Here is a 21,864-nt window from a genome sequence, read left to right on the forward strand (position 1 = left end):
AATGTGAGTTTTATATAACGGTTTCCTTGCCATACCTCAAATTACAATGATGAGCTTTTAATGATTTATAAGGCAAGTTTTGACTTCAATACACTTAAAGTAACCTTCAATTTTATGTTTTGAACAGTCATCAATAAGTGCTGAAAATGTATTTAGGTTTCTAACACAATTAAGGGAAGGAAGCAGCGTTGGGGTTGTAAATTGTGTAGTTTATTTACAGTATACTTTGCGTAGCTTTAGTCACAATCACTGTATGACGTTCTAGTGTGATTAAAATGCTGCACCAAACTGAAAGGCATCGAGTGGCATATCTGAATCTCACAGTAGAAACGTCGGTCTCGTACTGAGAATCACTAAAGTCTTTGCATTTAGTGTAAAAATGATGTCGTCCGTTGTGACCAAGCACTTCAACAAAATTCAATGTGCCCTGCGAAACATCGCAATTCATGAATCACCCGCCCATTCATACTGCATTCTCATTTACACATTTAAAGAAATATTTTAAATATTTGGAAACAACAAAGAAAGCAACTGAAACCATTTCAGACATGATTGCTTTTATATATTCAACTCACGGCTGTACCCTTTATTAAACACATTAATGTTTTGTACCGGTAGAAACATTTTTCCTGTATAGTGTTAATGCATAACCCTCGTTCTCCTGTGAAGGCACATTGCTGTGTGAGCTTTTACATGGATGTCGAGGGTCCTGTAGTCGTGGTTTTAAAAGCGCTCTTATACTCGTGCAACTTACAAAAAGGGGAAAAAAAGAACCCGGTCCGAGCATTGAAACCTTGACAGCAAACATGATGTACAAAGCTTTCAAAAACAACAAAACCAGAATAAGTCCTCAGGTTGAAAAAGAGAAAATGTGTTAACCACGAAGGTTCATAAGCTCACTCCCTGACTGTGTAAATGAACACTTTACCAAGAGAGGCAAAGAAGCTTTTTAGTTTTGGAAACGTTTAGGTTTCCTACTGTCAGGTGTTGGAGAGAAGTGCTGTCAGAAGAGTGTCTTCACTGCTGAGACAGAAGAGCAGTTCTGTTTGCTTTCATCTTTTCCAGACGCTTTACCAGATGGTTGTTGGTCATTTCCATCTCTTCAATCTTGTCCAAGGCTGTACGGAGCTACGAAAGTGAACGAGAGGTCGAGATGAATCAGTAACAGATCTCAAAACGGTCAAATGATTTCAGTGCATTATTATTATTTATGGTGGACATGATTGTGTGAACTACTGGTCGGATTCATACCTCCCTCTGAAGTTTTCTCTTCTCTGCTTTTAGTTCATCTTCTACTTTTTCTGAATTATCGGATGCGGCTTTATATCTCGACACCTGCCCTTCCAGTCTGTTGACCTGCCAAACACAAACAAAACACTTCAGTTTTAAAAAACCATCTGAACATAATAACGCGTGTCTGTAAAAATGAAGCCAACAGATTTGAACAAACTCACATTTTGTTCCATCGTTGCCATTTCCTGTTCAGCCTTTGAGAGCTTGAACTTGTATTCACTTATCTGTCTGTTGGCATCCCCTACAGAAAACAAAGACGGATGTTAAAGCGTTTGTGTGTGTTGTCCCATGACAATATGAATGCAGCCTTCAGTGCGTGTGTTTGCGTGAGAGTCATACTTTGCATCTCAATAAAATGCAGGTCAGTGCCGTTCTCCATTCGCTCTCCCTCTGTGTAAACGCTGTCAATCTTTGAGTGTTTCTGCCTTTCTTCCTCCAGCTGCATCTTCAGTTTTCTGATCTAATAGAGCAGAGATGTTACCTCAACACAGCTGTGGTGAAAATCTCTCTCATTCATGATTTCATATACAGTGGGGTTCAAAAGTCAGAGGCTATGTCTGCCACTCATTAAATCTGGATTTCTTCTGATCAATTTTAGGGATGAAAGAAAGAATGGTTTTACGCTACGCTAAAGATCTCAGACTAAACAATCATACCTGTGCCAAAAGTTCCTCCTTTTCATCAGCAAGCTTTCGTAGTCTTACATCTGGTGTATAAAAACAGAAGTGTTGCCATGTCACCATGTTGTGTTTGATATTAAACATGCTTGATATTAAACACGAAAGCTCACCCAAAGGTCCATCTCCTGCCGACTCCAGCACCTGCGCTGCCTCCTGTGTTACCACGGTGATGCCTGAGGTGGGGGATTCGTGGCCAATGTCTCCATTGGGTGTGTCCTCGGGAATGATAACAAGCCCGTGTTTCTGTGAGAGGCAGAAGAAACAATCAACCCATCCATTCACACTAAACTAAACAAATGAATAGTGTCCATATACACACTGCAGTTCCGTTTTAAAGAGAAGTGACAGCTGGACTCTTCTGCTGAATTTATGTTATTGAATATTTCCCAGTCTGTTTTTAGATCAGTTCACTTCTGATCTCAAACTTCTCAATCTGATATGAGACCACACACAAGGACGTACCTCTCCCATTCGGCTTTTCCCCTTGAGGTCAGCCAGCTCATCTCTGAGCTCATCTCTCTCATTCCTAATGCACTCAAAGTATTCTTTCTGCCTCTCAAAGGCCTGGCCACACGCACGGCAGGAAAAGAGAGAGAGGAGTGGTGAAGAGAACAGTACAGTACAGAGAAAGAGAGAGACAGTAGCAAATACACAGAATGAACACTGGCATCGGTCATGGCGAAATGGCAGGGTGGAAACAGACCGCGCTGATGAATGAGCAGTACAGGAAGTGAAGGTGAGAGGGCAGTGCACAAACATGACTCGAGCGTTTTTTTTATTGTGCATTTCATGCAGTGATGACTGTATATCGACAGCAGAGCAAGTCTTAATGCAATATACTTTCATGCAACATGACCAGTTTTCAACTCTAGTTCTGGCACTTAAACGACTTTTTCACTCAAACACAGGTCAGGCGCAGAGCAAAGGATTATGGGTAACCAGCAGAGGGCAGCACTGGTACTATAGATTCCTAAAAGTGCCACGACTGTAGAATTTTTTTTATAGAAAGTTAAAGTACATTTTCAGAACAATAATTATTCAGATTTCCCATGATGTGACCTCTTTCAATTCTACATGCGTGTATGTTTACATGCGCATAACATCAGTCACATATCAATCAAATATAAACAAACAGCCTCAGGAATAGATATGTCATTCTGGCAAAAAGGGAGTTAATGGGTGACGTGTGCACTTCATTCCATTGGACCATTCAAATTCAATCCCACCATCAATCCAAACAGCAGCTCCTAAACCGTCCTACCGCAATCTTTTTGTCCTTCCAGTTTACAGTTTCCTGCAGGTCAAACACTTCCCTCGTGAGGGTATCTAGCTTTTCCTGATTTTTCTGGTTCTCCTGGCAAAGGTATTTAACAAAGCGGAAGCAGGAAAAAAAGAGCACAGATTCAAGACTGAAAAAACGAAGCGATGAGACAGAACACACAAAGGAGGAAAACGAGAGGATTGTAGTGGAGGAGAGTAAATGCTATGAGAAACGTTTTCTATTTCATCCTTTCCGAAGTTGTTTCAAATGGTTTGAAATTCTCTATAGCTGTATTTCAAAGTACATAAATCTTTTAAATGATGAAGTCTCGTTCAGTTTCTCTTTTGGGTTTTACCTCGATAAGCTCATCTCGCTGACGGATGCCCTCCTTTAGCTCTTCCTGTTTGTGCTGTAGGACCGAGCATGTGTGCTTCTGTCTCACAAGCTCCTGTCGATCAAAGACACAACAAAGAAATAAACACAGTGACACTTTTTAAGTGAACACTACCATTGGCTAATCAATCAATCTATCAATCAAAATACATTTGAAATAAAACCTAATTCTGAACTCCATTGCTTTGACACTTCTTAAACGTGAAAGATGTTAGTAACAAGTAATAATGCGATGAAAAGCACCTTTGATTTATCCTCGTTTTCCCTGCGCAGCTCGGACATTTGCTCCTCCATCTCCTCAATGACATCCTTTAGCGTGTCCACCTGGTATATGAGGTTTGCCTTATCGTTGTCCAGCTGGGCGTTCGACACCATGGCCTTCTTGTACTTCTCTTCCACTTCCAACAGAGAATCCTAAAGACAGAGATAAAAAATCCTAACACCTAAAATAGGCTGCTAAAATGCTGGCCACTACAAACAAAGCACACACTGAGCACTGCACTAAAGATTAGAATGATGTGAAGTGCACAGAAAAATTATACAATGTTAACATTATAAAGACCACATTTACTGTCTTATCTAACTGTGAACAATTCATTGGTGCATGATATTTAAAGAACAAAAAGAAAGTAACTTGCTCTCTGAAGCAATGATGGTTATTATCAGTCCACCTGGAAACAAAGTCATACTATATGGAGTGCTTAAGACTTTGTTTTCTCAGTTACATTGGTAAAATAATCCTGTATAAACTGTATACACATTTTCTACTATAAACTATCATCTCAAATAAACTTGCTTAGTTGGCTACATAAGGGTACTGCTAAAATGTCTAGATGAAATGGTGCTTCTCCATCGTCGTCTTAAACAGCGGTGGACAGCCAGGCAGGACTTCCAGATGTCTCAATCTCAGCACTCGTGGGCTACACATGGCTGCCTAAAGAGTGTAGTGAGTGACAGACTCATGCAAGACTCATGCGTTCACACTGAAGAGTGCGTTAGTGGAGGATGAGGAAAGGCATGCGGTGAGCTCAGGACCCTCTACCTTCAGCTCTTTAAGACCCTGCATGTACCGGCCCTCTACATCCTGAATCTGGTCCTTTAGTTCATAGATGTCCTGTTGAGATGGAGGAATGGATCATGGGAAAAGTTTGGCATTCACTGAAGGTCAGAGCGATGACCTCGGATTTTACAATTACACAAATGTACAGACAGGGAGAGAGATTTCCAACAGCATTCAAAGACAAAAAGGAAAGACAAGGAATGAAAGCAAACGAAGGAAACACAAGCGGAGATGGAAATCAGAAGGTGTACAATTATACAACAATCCTTTAATCTATAACAGCTCTGCGACACTTCTGTGTCTTCGTCTCGGTTATGTGGCATATCAGACAAGTTACCAGTCTTTGTGCTGCTCTGTGGCTGTTTTAAAACAGACAGAAACCAGGTTCTATCTACAATATAAGTGACTTGATATTGTATTATTGATTATATGCAACAGTTCTACAAACAAGATCACGACAATCTTATACTTTAATCAGAATATTTCAATACATACTGTATGTATTTTCTCCATTCTCAGGCAAACTATCACATAAGTCTGCATTACATCTTTATTTTTAGACACCGATGATGGCTGTTTTTGTGTTTGTAAACTGATTACATGTAAACTGATTCATCTGCTTATGCAACGCAGAAGTATCATTACCTTTAATTCACTGAGAGAAGACTCAGCATCCATAATGAGGCTACCAGCATCTCCACTGCCCCGTCTAGAAGAAGTGCCCCCCAGAGACGCCAGAGCAGCGGCAGAAAGAGTCGGGGTGGCATTTCGAGACGACGGCTGCAAGAACAAGTCAACGGGGCTGTCACAATTATGCAAATTTACCTGCCACTTAATCATCATATAAATAACTACAATTCATTTCATTGCCTGTTTATGTTTATACTGGCTACAATGTATGCTTACTACACATAAACGCATAGGTTTACTCTCACACTTAAAGGGACAGTTCACCCAAAATGAAAATTCTGTCACCATTTACTCACCCTCAAGTTTTTCTAAACCTGTATAAATGTCTTTGTTTTGCTGAACACAAAGAAAGATATTTGGAAGAATGTCAGTAACCAAACAGATCTCATCCCCATTTACTGCCATAGTAGGGAAAATAAATACTATGGGAGTCAATGGGGGATGAAATCTGTTTGGTTACTGGCACTCTTCCAAATATCTTTCTTTGTGTTGAACAGAACAAAGAAATTTGTACAGGTTTGGAACAACCTGAGGGCGAGTAAATGGTGACAGAATTTTAATTTTTGGGTGAACTGTCCCTTTAACATAAATCCAAGATTTCTGCAAAGTTTAAAACATATATTATAGGGACAGTAATGACAAAATGTCTATAGTATTCCCAACACGGCAAAGGTAAAAACTGAGGTACACAAATGTAGAATCGTGTGAATGAAAATGTAATTCAAATGAATAATTTTACTCTTAACGAAATGAAAGTGCTAGATGTGTTCTCACATGATTACATTACATAATCCTAATCATCTGATAATGTGAAGAAATAAAACCCTTAATATATGAATATTGAATAAAATAAATGAAAGCTGAATCACTGAAGCTCTGACCAAATCTATCTTTTGGCATTTTTAACAAGTAAACAGAAACAGAATAATCTGAATACACATTACAAAGGAAAACGAGGAACAACATCTCTCTTCCTCTTACCCGACTGTAGTCTGATAACTGCTTGTCACATTTCTCATCCAGCTAAAAGAGAGAGAAACAATATCATTAGTATTTTATAGTTATCATAAAAACAAGACGCAAATTAAACGGTCATTGACTGGGTCTTGGCTTCATCCTAAAAACAAGACAGAGAATAAGTTCAATGGAACGCTAAACGTTGAAGGGAAAGCAAAGCACAACCGTTATAGATGCATGACTGTACACGACATCATGTCACACAAATCTAACATTCACAAGCATTCAGAGTTAGTGCTCTGGCCACACTTAAACAAAACTCTCTGCTTAAAACCAAACACTGACACGGTACAGACATAAACACACCACTGCTCACACCTTCAAGTATTTATACAGGAAAGTTTTTCAGCATTACGATAAAAGCAGACCAGAGTGAAATAACTTGATAGAATTAGGCGTGCAAATCAACGTTGAATGGATAATGAAAAAATGTTATCGTCCTATTTGAGGTTATAGATAAACAACAATTCATGAAAATACTGCATCAACTCCACGGTTAAGAACACAGGGTGCATCTTAAGAGTATAGGTACTCAAATTCTGTCTCTCAAAAAGTACCATTGCATCAAACCGTGCAGAGGAAAACACTTGTGATGAACTCCAGTGACCACATCAGATTGTTAATCGAGCGGTATCTGATGCCATCTTGACTTACACTGTCCAGGTCAGGAATACTCAGATCATCGAGATCAGACACAATGCTGCCCCTGCGATTAGAACGGCTGAAATAATCAGCAGCCGTCTCCGAGATCTCAGAGAAATCAGATGACTACACACAGACACAAGTTCACGAGAAACAGAAAAAGAATGGAAATGATATATTATTTGCGTAATCATAACAGAATATGCAGTTGGGTTGTCTGATCACGGTCGCGGTTTCTATTCTCTCTCACCACACTATCTCTTCTCCCGCGATGAAGGCGGCTTTGGGACACAGTGCTGGATGAATCGTCATCAGAGGACGACTGAAAGAATTAAAAGTGAGGGCGACTCTGAGATAAAAGCGAGGTGCGTGCAACCAAAAACCCATTTGTTATAGTGGTAAGTAGGAAACGCAAACACCCGAGCACAAAAAGAAAATTCAAAAGCACTTTGTCACAGTCTTCGCAAGATGACAATCCAACAATGTCAGCATGTCACAAAAGATGTTTTGGCAAATGCACCACGCAAGTAACAAAGACACCATCTGCCTTTCTGCCACACCTGCAGAAGACAAACACCAGACAAGCACTCAAAAGATTCAACAAGTTTCAAATTGCATGTGCCATTATTTTAGATCTATTGTTTTTGGAGCTTATTTAAAGGTGAAGTGTGCGCCACTGGAAGCACTAAAAGGAAATGCCAAAATAACTTTTGTCAGAGGAAAACGGGAGTAGTGCTTGTTGTGGATAGCATCCCGGCCGTTGCTAAGATGCTACGGTTGTTTTTGTGTCTTGTTTTGTGGTTACTAGGATGTTCAGGGTTGGTGTTTAGAAACCAAAGCTAAAAGAACCCATAGCCTAGTACGTACTGTGTGATATTCTGGTCACCAGATAAATCAATGGGATATTTAATCGGTTTCAAACAACAAACCTAACTCCAAATGTCTATAAAGTTACAGCACACCACTTTAAAAAAGTCACACAAACCATCAAACATCACTGATGGTAGTCATGCCATTGGTTGAGCTAGATGATGTCATCACAGAGCATCACACATCAATAAACGCGTTGTCAAAAAACAACATACATCACCTTTCACGTCTGTGGTTTTATACATGCTGACTTGGGTTAACTAGAGGTCAATATTTAGCTTCAGAAGATGAATGATCAGACCGGATCCGTGTGCAGTATTTATAAACACACACACTGGTGTTTGAGAAACACATGCGTGAGCAGCTGCTGCATCATGCTGCAGTTCTGCGCTGTGTTAGCGGACACATGCGACGCTCACCACAGGACTGCTGCGGGTGGAACTGGCACCAGAAGAATACCAGCTGCATTCAGAGGGCTGCGGGGGGAAAAACACTGACCGCTGAGCTAAAGCTGGGCTGATATGGTTATTATTTCAGTACTGGAATACTGCACTTACAGCTCGGGAACTATATGAACTGTACTGACCATCATCACATATAGAAGCCTGTGGACACAGATGGGTAACATCATTGAAATGTCTTCCCTTATGAAAGGTGCCACAGTATAGATAACGCAGCTACAAAGTGACACTGGTCCAATTTAGCCAAAAAACGAAAAGGTAATTTGCAAGACAGCTGAACTTATAAAACAAAACCGCTGAGAATAGCAGACGTGCTGAGAATGAGACTGACCACACTATAGCTGCGCGTCAGACCTGCGGTACTGCTGCTGGATACTACTGGAGCCTGTGAGGGTCAAAGGTCAAACATGTAACAGACATTACAAGATAAATCTGGCTTCGTAAGCAGGATCTTCGCAGGGTGACTTGAAAGCATCAGCAGCGTTTAGCAATCAGTACGGTTCACACAGAAAGGAATCAGACGAACCCGTGGTGTATAGGAAGAGATGGTGGAGGATGGAGGTTTGGCGGTTTTTAAGCTGGAATAGTTCCTTTGGTCATGATACAATCCAGTCTGAGGAAATGGTGAACAGCAATGGAAAGTGAACATTATTCAATAATAGGCATGTGGTTCTTGAATATCTGTTTTTGATGGATGCACTCGAGTTCAAATAGTTATCAGCACTGACCAGAAGGTCCTTTTTGGAGCTACTGCCAACAGGTTTTTTGTGAAGATCATTATATACAGAGCTCTGGAAGAGAAGTACATTAATGTCTAAAGCTATTGGTTCTATAAAATTGGTCAAGGAGAATGTTTACTGACCTCCTATCTTTACATTAGAGTCTATCAGGAACATTATAAAACACTTAAATTCAAAAGCAGCAACACTTAATAGAGATTACTAAAAATCATGAACATCTTGGACCACCACATCCATACATACAGTGGAGTGGGAGCTCTTCAATGAGGAACTACTGGAGACACCGGGCTGCAAAGAAAACAACAGTCAAGACTATCATCACCCAAATCTATCCTGGATATCACAACTTGTAATCCATGTGCATTTATAAGGGAGCATTAGATCAAATCACAGCAAACGCGTGTTAGATAGGTTATATTACATAACCACTCAACTACGCTCATCTCCAAAAGTCCCATATATAAACGTTCATCATATCTATAAAACATTCAGCAGTGACACTTAAAACAATAGTGAATAACCTGCAGGCAAATCAAACAGAGCTTCCAAAACTTCATGGTCATTTTTAGACATTTTTATTTATTAAGCAAAAAGATTTTAGTATAACATCTCATTTAGAGCGTCAAGCCTCCAAGCCAATCAAACAAGAAACATTTAATAACCTGACGTGTTACTGAAACACACACACTACAACACAATGCTTGCTGAAAACACACACGCTCGCATTAAAACCCACACAATGACGTACCACCAAGTCTCTCCTCCTGGAAGAACTGACCCGACTGGAGCGATGAGAAGAACTACTCAAGTCTCTTACAGATGATGAATTTGACTTTAAAAGTACACAGAGACCCAAAAGACAAATGTTTACTTGCAACTTCTATGACACAATGAAGCAATGTACTTAGTTTTGATATTAGCAAGGTCAATTTGCCAAATGACATTTTACCTCAGTTATAAAAAAAAGTATTACATAATTGTAATTAGTTTAATTTGTAATGTACTTTAAATGAATGCTGCCAACAACACATGGCTCCAAGATAAGCCAGAAAACTGCACCAGCTATATAAGTCCATCACACACCCTGTAACTTCCAACACTGTGAACTGATGCCGTGTCATCATTTAATCCCTGTTTATAAAAAGGAAGAAGGAAATTAGAATAAGAAAGAAGAGCAGAGAGCAGATGGAAAGCAAGGAGATACAGACCCGTCGACTGTTGCTACTTGAATGATGACCGTGACGGGCTTTTTCTGCATCAGCCTGAAATGATGAAATGAAGTTTATAAAGAAGAGAGAATAGGGACATGAGAACGCATCATGTGATAGCCTGTTTCAGTGTTAGACTTAGCAGTCTGAAACTCTAGACAAACGCAACACATGCTGATGATCTTCAAAAATGTCAAGCCTGCAAACTTATTAGCAACAATGTGACTATTAGGACTGGTCCATATAGCAAGTACATCATCTCAAAATGTAGGTATTTGCTTTGAAGTGATTTTTCCGTCCACCTTGTTAGACAATTTTATTCAAAACATTAAATGCATGGGGGTACAAAACTGTAAAAATGTAGTTAATAATGTGTGCATACTCCCATAAGAAAACAAATGGCAAAATAATAAGTGACGCAAAATCACTGTAACAATCATCACCATAATGCATCTTTTTATATAGCTAGAAAAATCATATGCGTTTTACTAAATTGTTTTTTACAATATCAACTAATCTGAGCAAAATGTCTTTTTGTTTTAGCCCAAGAAAGCTGCTTTTCTGTGGGATAGTTGCACAAGATGGTGCCGGTGAGCTTTTGCGACGCCAGAGTCGGCAGACTAATTTCTGGTCGTATAACACTATAGAGTTGTTTTGGCTTAAGGAAGTGCTCAGCAATGTAAAGTGGATCCGTCTTATCACTGATATATTACTTTCTTCTTTTTTCTACTTTCTTCCAAAAATCCTCTTTTTCCCATACAGTGTCATACGACCGGAAATTAGTCTGCCGACCCTGGCGTCCCAAAAACTCACAGGCGCCATATTGTGCAACTAGCGAATTGAAAGCTACTTGCTTTAAATCAGAGATTCGATTTATGGTTTCTGCACTGTAACAAACGCTGATATATAAACACAAACACTAAGAAGGAACTGATTTCATTTAAAGAAAGAAACAATAAAAATGTCACAGACCATAATCTGTCAATAAACTGTGCATACATTAACATATCAAGACTAGTTAAGACCTAAAGCAAATGTATTATGTGAAAAATACTTTCAACAAAGAGAATGCAATACTATCTAAACCCAAAAATCCACTCAAAGACAACCGAACCAACAAGAGTGTTTTTATAAACCTCAAAACAAAAGTTATATTTAACACACCGAGTCAATTCAGTATAGAATATTGTTAACAACAATGTCAGTGAAAACAGCTAACACACACTCCCGTCTGAACGCTTATTATTAGTTCAAGGCAAACGTACATGCATGTCCAAACTAGCCTAATCTTTCTCATACCATCCATTGGTGGATTTGCCCCCATTTCCTGCTAGAGGAGGAGTGGTGATGGTAAGACAGCTGTGTGAGAGAGAGACGCACAACAAAAACACAAAGACTTCCATTGCAACTCAGTGTTTGGTCATTTGCAGAGTGATTGTGAATATTTACGAGAGTGAAAAGCCTTGGGAGAAAACAAAAAAGAAACATACTGTATGTACTTGGGAAACATATTTCTAAAACCACGTCTACAAGTGTAGACACGGTTTGAAACACACAGAAAACACTGACAGATCCAGCTGACACAACCAAATCATTGACATCTGTCTGAAACCATTGAAAACACACTGAATTCTCTGATGCCTGTTTCCATTTATGTACTTAAGTTAGTCAGCTAGCTAAAATGTGATTCAGGGAACAGAGAGAGAAAGCATCTATTTTGGGTTATGACATGATCTGTTTGTAAAAGCAGTTCTACTTCAATTTTTAACAAAAATACTTACAATAGACAAGCGATTTGCTTTAAAACCTACAAAAGAACTTTAAAAACAATATTCTATAAGGAATGCAAATGCAAATACAAATATTGAATAAGAGTCGTATTTAAATGTGAACAATTAAACTATTTTCCATTATTATTTTATAATTATAAAATTTGACATTTCGCTTGTGTTTTGAAACATTTTGGATTGATGTCTTCACTAAGCTTGACACAATGCATTATGGGTTGCTTTACAGCTTGGCCGGTAGAATGAATCTTGGATTCCTTCTATTATGCTGCCTAACAGCCTTTGCATCAGAAAGATGCCTCTAATGCTATAAAATGCAGCCTGCACACTTAGGCAGCTCATTTGCTTTTGGAACAGAGCCGGTTTACAAATCAATGGATTATTAACTAATCGATCTGCAGATTAGAATAAATGATTTAAAGTCGTCTAACAAACAGACATAGTTCCGGATATTACGGCACATTATGGTACACTGAATATTTGATAAACGCAAAAAGGTCTCCACATCCAAGTAACCCAGATTGGGCTCAGGTGCCGGACAACAAAAAAGGTAAATCACAAAAGGAAGAAATTTGTAGTCCGCACACTGATGTAAAATGCTCCAAAGTTTAGGAGCATTTTACATCAGTGTGCGGACTACAAATGTCTTCCTTTTGTGATTTACACTGAATATTTGAGACAGCTCAAGTGTCTGTTGTTGTCCTCTGTGTTTTATCTGCTTTAGAGGACTCACCTCTTTCTGTTGCCGCTCCAGTTCTCTCATCCGAATGTCCCGGGCCTCCGCACGAGCAGCTCTTTTTGCAGCAAGTCTGGCTTCCGCCTGCAAACGAGAGAAAACAGAAATATGTGGCATCACGTCAGAGAGTATGTTCAGTAAAATCAAAAGAGCAGTTTTGTTTACAAGTTAAAGGCACGTTGTTTGGTTTATCCCTAGCAGTGACTCTTGGTATTTTCAGTTTCTATATTGTTCGGGTAAATGAGTGTCGATTGTTACATAGTCCAATATCGGATTATGATGGGTCAATAAAAAACAGTAACAGACAAAGAACAAAATTCCATGTAGCAATAGGATAAAAACTCAAATAAAAAAAACATTCACCAGTCTTTCTACAACATTGGACGCAACTCAATTTGTCTGCTTTGGCTGTACATCACATAACGTACCTCGGGTCAAAAAAACAAATATTTGCTAATACGTAGCTCAAAAACGTGTCAACAAGCGACATATTTTTAAGACATGAAGCAGAACTTCACCATCAGTTTACCTCAATCTGTAGCTCTGTAAACATGAAGTACAGGAATAAAACCAATTACTTCTAATATTACCTCTTTTCTTCTCTCGCTCTTAAGGAAACATGATTGTTAATGCTGCTTTCTTCGCTGTTGCTGATACTGGTATCGAGATATAAGGTAACTCTGAATGATGGTTCAAAAGTCAACATTCATAATAAAGGTGAATAGACGTCAGAGATGTGGTACAGACGGGAATAACGCACATGCTAATAGAGGCCCACAAGCCCAGTGTTCAAATCTGTCATTTTCCAATACTATTGTCCCTCGTTCTCTCTCAATGGTTCTATAAATAAATAATTCACAATCCCATGATAAAAATTAAGTATAGGAATAGACATAGTTTCCATATAACCACAGTGATGGTATAACAAAAGCAATACCACAGTCAATTTTGGATTTGTGTTCAAACAGAGAACGATAAATACTAGCGGAGTACATTAAATAAACCCTGACTGGTTGGGTTTCCTAGTAAACTTACCACAAAACCTAAAGAGATAGTTCACCTAAAAATGAAAATGGTCATTATGTATTCACCCATATACGATTCTTTATTCTGTGCAACACAAAAGAAGATATTCTGAGAAATGTCTCAGTGGTTTTGTGTCTATACAATGTCAATGGTGAACAATATTGTTTGGTTGCCAACTTTTTTCAAAATATCTTCTTTTGAATTCTGCAGATGAAAATCATTCAGGTATGGAATGACATCAGGGTGAGTAAAAGATAAAGTATTTATTTTTATTTTAGTGTAAAAAATCCCTTTATAGAGAGAAAAACAAACAAGAGAATGTTCCCATCGGTCTATACTCTGGGGGAGTGGCCAGCAAACTTCTAGCCAATCAGAAACACAGCATGCCTGTCAATCATAGTTCATGTATTGCGCTGTTAGACATGTCTTTAGGTTTATAGACCCCTTTGCGCCGATGTCACGCTTACGTCACGGCTTTAGCTGGAGGCAAAACAAAGAGAAAACAGGCGGCCAATTCAAACCAGCACAGATTCGGCTACATAATGAGTTTAAAATATCATCTTGTTGTGTTGTTTAGTGCCACAATTGACAGAATACAGTCTCCAATTTGATATTTTAACACATCCCTGCTGCCACTGCCAAACAAAAACACTGACGACAGCTGTAGTTAAACACAATAAAACGAGCAGACTGAACAGAAACGATCATCAAAATGCTCGAGTTTCACTTCATAACACTTAAGATTAAAAACCTACTGTCTTTTAATGGTGTGGATTATGATTTGGGTATGCGTCTAAAAATATCTCACGTATGCCCAAATCAGAAACTGGGGAACAAGGTTATTTTTCACGTAGCGTTAACTTTTGAACGCATAGGGTATGCTAGCTAACTTTGTTAGTTATACAACTAGCAGTTAACTATCGGCCAGAAACTAAACATAAAGGAAACTGTTTATCATCTCTTCTTTAGTCACAAGTGCATTAGTATAAAGGGAGAGGGAACAGTGAGAAGGCTCATGTTGTGTGTCGGGTTTGTGTCCAAGTAAATGCAAGTGCTAACGTTTGCCACTGTTAGTACACGCAGGCATCTATAGATGTATACGCTCTCAGTTTATCTTTACTATACACGCTTGGTTTCTCTGTCTGGTAGGTGTAGATGTCAGGCCACTTAACTGGAGGTAATCCTGTCAGTTCGTCTCTGGATCCAATGAGTGAGCACGTACAGGTCGGCCAGGTTCCTTGCGTTAAAGTTAACTTGTTCAAAAACAATCGGGGTCCTACACTGTGAGTGACCTTACATGTTAAAATTTTATTAGATTTTTTTCTAGTCATTGTCAAAAAGCAAGCAAACAAACGGTGCTACCTAGCATTAGTAATGCGGTCAGGGGGATCTTTCTGCCTCCACCTAAGCTCCGCCCACAAAAAAGTGTCACAATGTTTACTAACAGTAATGGCGTCTATAGAGAGAGGCAGTGTGTCTCAGTCTAGTGTAGGTTCACCAAACAGCTGAAATCACCACCTTTAACAAACTGCAAAAAACAACAAATATGATTCAGCAGGGTCTAATTTAAGATCACCACATCTCACCCCCTCACCATAAAACACACACACAGCTCACCAGACTCCAGGTAAACACACGCATCTCACTTACATTCCTCATGTGACAGCCCACAAACAAGCAATCTGACCTCCCTACATTTCCCAATTCCTTGCACAATATTTCATCCCATATGATACCCGGCACAAATCAAGCCACTCGACAGCAAACATTAATATAAGGCTTCCGGCAAATTTGTACACGTATGTGGAGGGCACAGAGGGTGAGCTCAACATGTGTGTGCGAGATTCAAATCTGGTGCTCAGCACCTGTTGAGCTGTCTGATAGTTTGACCTGCTCACCAGAGCGCCTCAGCTGAGCCCAGTGTCTCAGACTCTATGTATAGACCAGCAGAGCCTCCATCATGAGACAGCAAGAGGAAACCTGAGCGGGGGTGCACGCTTACACGCCCTCCGACACAGCCGTTTAGAAGACACGGTCATATTGTATTCTGCGGAACAACCGTTTGATAGTCTGGACGGAATGACCTGCCACGACCTCACTAAATGATAGCCAATTGCAAAACTGTAATGGTTATGTCGCAATAAAATGCAAAGTTCCTTTATTATTCAAACAGCACTTGGCTTATATCACACACCTTCAGGGCTCTTTGTGCCGTAATGCTTTTAGCTGCCAGCGTAGATTGGGTGCAACCTTACATGCAAATCACCCTTAACCTGCAACAGAAAAATCGCACAAGTTTGCTGCCCCATATTGCATTCGCAATGTGAAATTCACGCATACTATGTGGATATTAACTGGGTCATGCAGACGCTACCAGTAATAGCTAAAGAAATATCACACCTTGTCCTAAATACAGAGATGACGGCCTAATGTCTTCTGTCATTTCGTGGGTAATGGACCACATAAATCAAAAGCCCTTGCAAGTGGCCCGGTAACAAAAAAGACCTCCATGGGAGCTCAAATGTACCTGCTCTGCAGCGCCACCGTCCAACAAATCAAATTCCAGGCTTGCAGTTAACAGAGCTTTCTGTTAGCAATAAGGGAGTTTCCTCTTTCGCAGACCTATGAGGGGGTGGAGCAAACGACAGGTTCATGCATTTCAATGCATGCATTTTAATCTTTGGACTGAATGGGTGGAGTGAGTGCCGTTTTCACTGGCTATTTTAGATGATGTCAGCACATACAGTAGAGCTATTAGCTTACGTCTTAATGCAAGGGAAGAGCTTGTGTCAGCTTTAAAACACGTTCAATTGACTCACAGAATTTTAGATGAAGTGAGTGAACTGTGCATAAGGCAACAATGATGTCAGCTCTCTCTCAAGAATTACGTTGCTTGTATAAACCATTCCAAATATTTCACAACCACACATCGGTTGCAGTTTCACTTCTGTAACGTACATCCCCTAGCTTTAGATTTCTCAGTTCCCTTTTTACAAGCATCCTTATAAAGTATGTGTTTCGGTGAGGAGCGATTACAGCATGATTTTGTTTTTTCAGTGACAGAATCAGGAGTACGGACAGGAAACAACTGTCTTCCACTTCCTTCACACGTTCTCACATGAGACCTCATGTGAAATATTGAACAAACAATTATCTGGGAAACATGTCCCATCTAATGTGTACAACTTACGGTGGGTTTTGTTGCTTTATTGAAGGAGTGAAAAATACGTCTGCTCTTCACATCAAACATTTTGGGATTTTAATGTACACAGAAGATACCGTCCTAACAAAAAACAAAAAACGGCATATGAGTATTTTTGAGTTTCTAGATTATACATTCAGATTTGGTACATAAAATGATTCAAGTGATCCAAATGAAACAACTTAAACGTCCTGTTGAAAACAACTCTCTACCCTCTTGACCTGACATCTGATGATAATTCGTCCTACCAATATGGAACGCTCAGATCATCACATTTAGTCCCACGAGGGCTTGATAATTATAAATTTGGGTCAACAAGTTAATTTCAGCAGGATGAGTCTCAGAGAACAGCTGTGATGCAAGTCAAAGTATTTTGCTTCTGCGAGTGATGGGCTCACACATGTGTGCTGCTGAACAATCTGAGACAAGTCCAAACTGGCTGCTCCTCGATGAAGATGAGTCAAAATCATCAGCTGCACCTCCGACTGGCAGAACCTGAACGTCCACATATCGACACATCACAACAGAAATATGACTGACATTACAGTCCACTTCCAGACCGTCGGGACTTTAAAGTTCAGCTGTTAGATTAGATATTCACCTCAAGATCTTTCATTTCACTTCAATTAAGATCCCAATCTGAGAAGTCATAATGACAAAAACAAGATTGGTGACAGCATTAAAAGCACCATTGTCATATGTCAGCTGTTTTGTCAATTTACGTCATTTACGTCAAACTGGTCAGTGAATTAGACCGGCCCCACTGCTTCAACCACACGCCCTTTTTCCTAAAACCTCACCCTCCAAAAACATGAAAGCAACCTGAACGCACGCAACAACTGACAAGAGAGTATTTCTGATTTAAAAAAGCGCAGACCACTCTACAGAGACTTGCAGGCTGTTTACATCCTCCAGGACCGTCAGTCACAGAAACAGGTGTGATTTCTCAAAGCACATATTTCAGTTACTCAACTTCACGTAATTTTAAAGTATTTTTTCCTCGAAAGAAGAGAAGGATTTTACAGAATTTCTCCTTTTTTTCTTCCACAGTGTTCCAAGGAAGCGAATGACAGAACTTTCATTTTTGGATATACAACCTCTTTAATGTGGTCACAGTAAACCACCAGCCACAAGATGAGATAAACAGGGGTTACAGACCTCTCGGGCTATGCTGCTCAGAGCCTCATCCTCAGCGGAGAAACGGTCTTTAATCGGGGCACGTTTCCGACCTGACCCTGGTGTCCCCATGTCAGCAGCAGCTCCACAGCCAAACAACAATCAATCTGCTCCCTGTAGTATTCTGCAGACAGGACAAAAAACAGAGATGTTGGAAGATAACACTGGACCAATAAAAGGTGGCCTGTACAACTCTTCTACTGTATACTTGTCTGGAATATAATTGCTTCCTTTTGATAACATAAATAAAAAATGAATAAAGCAAAAAAAGGACTGGACAGCATTTTACTTGCAGGTCTGTTGAACTGAAGATCTTTTACTTAAGCAAACCTTCAGCCATTTCATTTTTATCTCATAAAACATTTCAAATGCAGGCTTGACAATGTAGGTTAGATAAGCCTGCCCTCACACACTATGTCCACACACCCACAAATAGAGGCTTTAGTCATGCCTGCGGGTCTCAGAGCTGATGAACACCAGACACACCACAACACAAAGCTCATAATAAAATGTGACAAAGCAGAGAAATATCACAGGCATGGGTCACAAGCTTGGCAGGGCTGTAAATGCCCTTATGGTTTTAGTTGATTCTTTAAATATATTTAGCTTCATCTGTTTGTGTTCATCTTCTTTGTAAGATATCCTAACTACAGTGACTTATAATAAACCATTTTAGGTAAACAAACGAAAAGACAAACACCCGAATCTTATTTAACAGTTAACGTTACTTTAATACAAGGTTTTCACCCTTATTCTAAGATCACACACCACATAGGGTTCGTATTTGGCATCATCTTTGTCTTTGTCATGGATTCGGGTATAAATAGCTATAAACTCGTGGTCGACCTGTCGGAAGTTGTAATTGCATTTAATGTATATTGATCTATAAATAAAATCTATATTTATATAGATATTTCAGCCTGAGGTGCTAAATATAAACCAACACTCATTCAGCTGCGTGCCAGACTAAGTTGAAGTACTTTATTTTCTCGAATACAAGTAAATGAGAACGCTACTATAACAAAATACATGAACTATCAAAAAGTTACATGAAATATGAAAAAACAGGAAATAAGCAAAGTAACATTCAGCATTAGTGACTCAAGTTAGCGGTTAGCCTGCTAGCATGTCCTCAAAGGCATAAAGTGAGTAAATGTCACAAAACGCTAATTCTGTTAATTCACGCGTTAAAATTCAGTGAGCTGACTGGACTTTCATCAAATATAATTCCGTCATTGTCAGGTTTCTTACCGTTTCTGTCCGTCACCGTTCCGCTACGGACTCCGGTCGGTTCTGACTGACTGAGACCCGGCCGAGCTCCCGCTGCCCTACGCGAGCGCGCGTCTCGTGCTCGAAGCTGTTTCAGTGTTTGTGCGCGCGCGTGCCGACCGCCTGTGTGACAGCCGCGAACTGGCACTATCCGTCACCTCAAACTTTCAAATATGGCTTTTTTCAAGTCGTTGTTAAAAATATTTAAATTCGCGTTTCACAGCAAGAAAGTTTAACCTCTGAACAGAATAAAATCACTTGCGTGTCTTTGTGTTACTCTTGACAGTCTGAGGTGTATTTTCCAGTTTCGCATCGAAAGTCCCGGATATTGGGAAGGGGCGTGGTTTCCAAATGCGAGCCCCATTATCCCTACGACCCTACCCAACATAACTATTATTTCTGAACTTAACCAACCATATAGCAACCCTAGCTCAAAGCTTAACCAGTCTCTCAACACCAGACCCTAACTAACAAACTATTCGGTTTTCTACGACACTTACAGCAGTGACAACCAGATCATGATTAAATGCGAATTACATTTTTTTACTTAAATAAAATGACTTTTACTAACTTTTTCACACGAATCATTAAGAACACAGTAACAGGCTGTGCCACCATTAAATTGGATATGCTGGATATCTAGTCCAATAGTGACCTCTAGCTTTTGGTTTTAAAACGTCACCAGAATGTATTATTAAATTGAATAATAGCTGAAAACAAATCTAAAGAAATTCATTTGGGTCATTTATTTCTATTTCTTGTTCATTTTGTCTGAACATACAACACACTGTTCAATAACTTATCTATATAAAGTGACTTCTGACTAATGTTTTAGCGTCTCCCAGCACTTTAGGTGGCGCTAATGGTCAGATGTTTGCCACGAACTCTACGTAAAACAATAATTGTCGCCTTGTTATGACGTAATTGAGGTGCGTGCATGACATTGGTGTGGTGTGTATGTTCTAAACAGGTATTTTAGTGATCTATTTACTTATATCACTCTAAAATAACAGTTATGGCCGGTATTTAAATATATAAATTTAATTTATTTGCTGCAATCATTCGATGTTATCTAATGTAGTTAGTTTATAAGCTGTTTGTCATTAGATTTCTCATTATTGCTGTTTGAAAGAAATAAAACGCGTTTCTAATAAAGTTTATTTTGGATTTGTATTTTTCTTGTAAGGTCAGTATGGCCTTGTCGCTATCCGGGTTGATTCTGCCCAAACTGACACAGCAAAGAGCTTTCAGGTAAATATTATTCTATCTGCTTGCGTTGATATCGATGTAGCCTACAGTATTCATGACGGTGTGCTTGTTTTGCTGGGTTCTCATGATCATGGAAAACTTGGAACATCAGGACATTTCTACTGCATGACTGCTGACTCAAAAAAAATAATGCAAATCTAAAATAAGAGGAGGAGAATCAAACTGCAGTGCAGCTGATTTGCTGTTTATAAATGAATGCTGCACATTAACACAATATTTTGTTCTTAATACATGGATGTCTGTGAATATATGTCGATTTATACCATGAGCATAACAAATTCAGTTGAACCATTTTTTTTGTTTTATATTGATATTCGGTATAATGACATCTCTGTATGAATATGGCTGAAGAAACACTGTTATATATATTATCCATCTCATTCCAGTGTCTCTGCAGCTGTGGCTGCTATTCAGAAGTTAACACGAGTGAGAGTGGTCGACAACAGCTCTCTTGGAAATGCCCATCACCACCGTCCACCAAAAGTTATTCACGTTTACACCAAGAATGGAGTGGGTAAAGTGGGAGACAGAGTCTTACTGGCAATTAAAGGACAGAAGAAAAAAGCTCTCATTGTGGGTCAGAAGATGCCTGGAGCACGTATGACACCACGGTTTGATTCAAATAACGTTGTTTTGATCGAAGATAACGGAAACCCCACTGGAACTAGAATCAAAGCTCCCATACCAACACATCTGCGCAAAATGGAGGGGGAATATTCCAAACTGATAGCCATTGCTCAACGATTAGTGTAGATCCTTGTTTCTGTATGCTGGAAAATCCCAGATGTGCATTTTCTATTATGCTTAGTTTGTCTGTAAATAAGACTTGTACTTTGCCATTCAAGAAGTCTGTCGTCATGGTGGATTCTTTGTTTAAAATAAAATTTGTGGATGTAACTTAACCAAATATGGATTTGCTTAAGTAATTTTTATGTTTGTACTGTAGATTATTATATATGTCATAATCAGAGCATTCTCACTTTTCAGGGAAGTTAACTCGTTGATGGTTTCCTTACAGTTGTCAGGACCAATATTTGAAGTTCATTTTACTTTCAGGCTTTTGAAAAAGTACAAAACGGTCATC

General features: G+C 39.3%; 2 protein-coding genes across 13 annotated transcripts; one reads left to right on the plus strand and one right to left on the minus strand.

Moving 5' to 3' along the window:
* Positions 1 to 197: 197 nt before the first annotated feature.
* Positions 198 to 19,831, minus strand: lrrfip2 (leucine rich repeat (in FLII) interacting protein 2). Of its 12 annotated transcripts, XM_057341271.1 has the most exons (28): positions 19,494 to 19,831; positions 18,225 to 18,366; positions 12,836 to 12,922; positions 11,615 to 11,674; positions 10,316 to 10,369; positions 10,191 to 10,238; positions 9,856 to 9,939; positions 9,351 to 9,395; positions 9,096 to 9,158; positions 8,894 to 8,980; positions 8,699 to 8,752; positions 8,464 to 8,511; positions 8,326 to 8,382; positions 7,287 to 7,358; positions 7,049 to 7,162; positions 6,359 to 6,400; positions 5,333 to 5,467; positions 4,670 to 4,741; positions 3,871 to 4,041; positions 3,590 to 3,682; positions 3,235 to 3,327; positions 2,436 to 2,537; positions 2,084 to 2,216; positions 1,950 to 1,999; positions 1,633 to 1,753; positions 1,455 to 1,534; positions 1,252 to 1,356; positions 198 to 1,128 (listed from the first exon to the last, which is right to left on the minus strand). In XM_057341271.1, the coding sequence occupies exons 2-28, from the start codon at positions 18,312 to 18,314 to the stop codon at positions 1,018 to 1,020; spliced, it is 2,271 nt and encodes a 756-aa protein (XP_057197254.1). In that variant the 5' UTR covers positions 18,315 to 18,366; positions 19,494 to 19,831; the 3' UTR covers positions 198 to 1,017. The 12 variants fall into 12 exon arrangements, with proteins under 12 accessions (XP_057197254.1, XP_057197255.1, XP_057197256.1 ...); XM_057341272.1 differs by lacking the exon at positions 4,670 to 4,741; XM_057341273.1 differs by lacking the exon at positions 3,235 to 3,327 and having other exon boundaries at positions 19,494 to 19,830.
* Positions 19,832 to 20,410: 579 nt separating this feature from the next.
* mrpl14 (mitochondrial ribosomal protein L14) lies at positions 20,411 to 21,681 on the plus strand. The gene is made up of 3 exons (XM_057342457.1): positions 20,411 to 20,481; positions 20,698 to 20,762; positions 21,167 to 21,681. Exons 1-3 carry the CDS (start codon positions 20,449 to 20,451, stop codon positions 21,531 to 21,533), a joined length of 465 nt encoding a protein of 154 aa, XP_057198440.1. The 5' UTR covers positions 20,411 to 20,448; the 3' UTR covers positions 21,534 to 21,681.
* Positions 21,682 to 21,864: the final 183 nt, after the last annotated feature.

This window comes from Triplophysa rosa, linkage group LG9 (genome assembly GCF_024868665.1).
Source record: "Triplophysa rosa linkage group LG9, Trosa_1v2, whole genome shotgun sequence".
Lineage (NCBI taxonomy): Eukaryota > Metazoa > Chordata > Actinopteri > Cypriniformes > Nemacheilidae > Triplophysa > Triplophysa rosa.

What these genes read in the sequence shown, in the direction of transcription:
- lrrfip2 (XM_057341271.1), bottom strand. Translation starts at nt 18,314, where the DNA reads ATGGGGACACCAGGGTCAGGTCGGAAACGTGCCCCGATTAAAGACCGT. An exon ending in TGAGCAGCATAGCCCGAGAG is followed by an intron (nt 12,923 to 18,224) that starts GTCTGTAACCCC and finishes TCTCGTTTGCAG; the next exon opens with GCGGAAGCCAGACTTGCTGC. An exon ending in GGCAGGAGATGGACCTTTGG is followed by an intron (nt 2,000 to 2,083) that starts GTGAGCTTTCGT and finishes TTTATACACCAG; the next exon opens with ATGTAAGACTACGAAAGCTT.
- mrpl14 (XM_057342457.1), top strand. Translation starts at nt 20,449, where the DNA reads ATGACATTGGTGTGGTGTGTATGTTCTAAACAG. An exon ending in GGTGTGTATGTTCTAAACAG is followed by an intron (nt 20,482 to 20,697) that starts GTATTTTAGTGA and finishes TTTTCTTGTAAG; the next exon opens with GTCAGTATGGCCTTGTCGCT. An exon ending in ACACAGCAAAGAGCTTTCAG is followed by an intron (nt 20,763 to 21,166) that starts GTAAATATTATT and finishes ATCTCATTCCAG; the next exon opens with TGTCTCTGCAGCTGTGGCTG.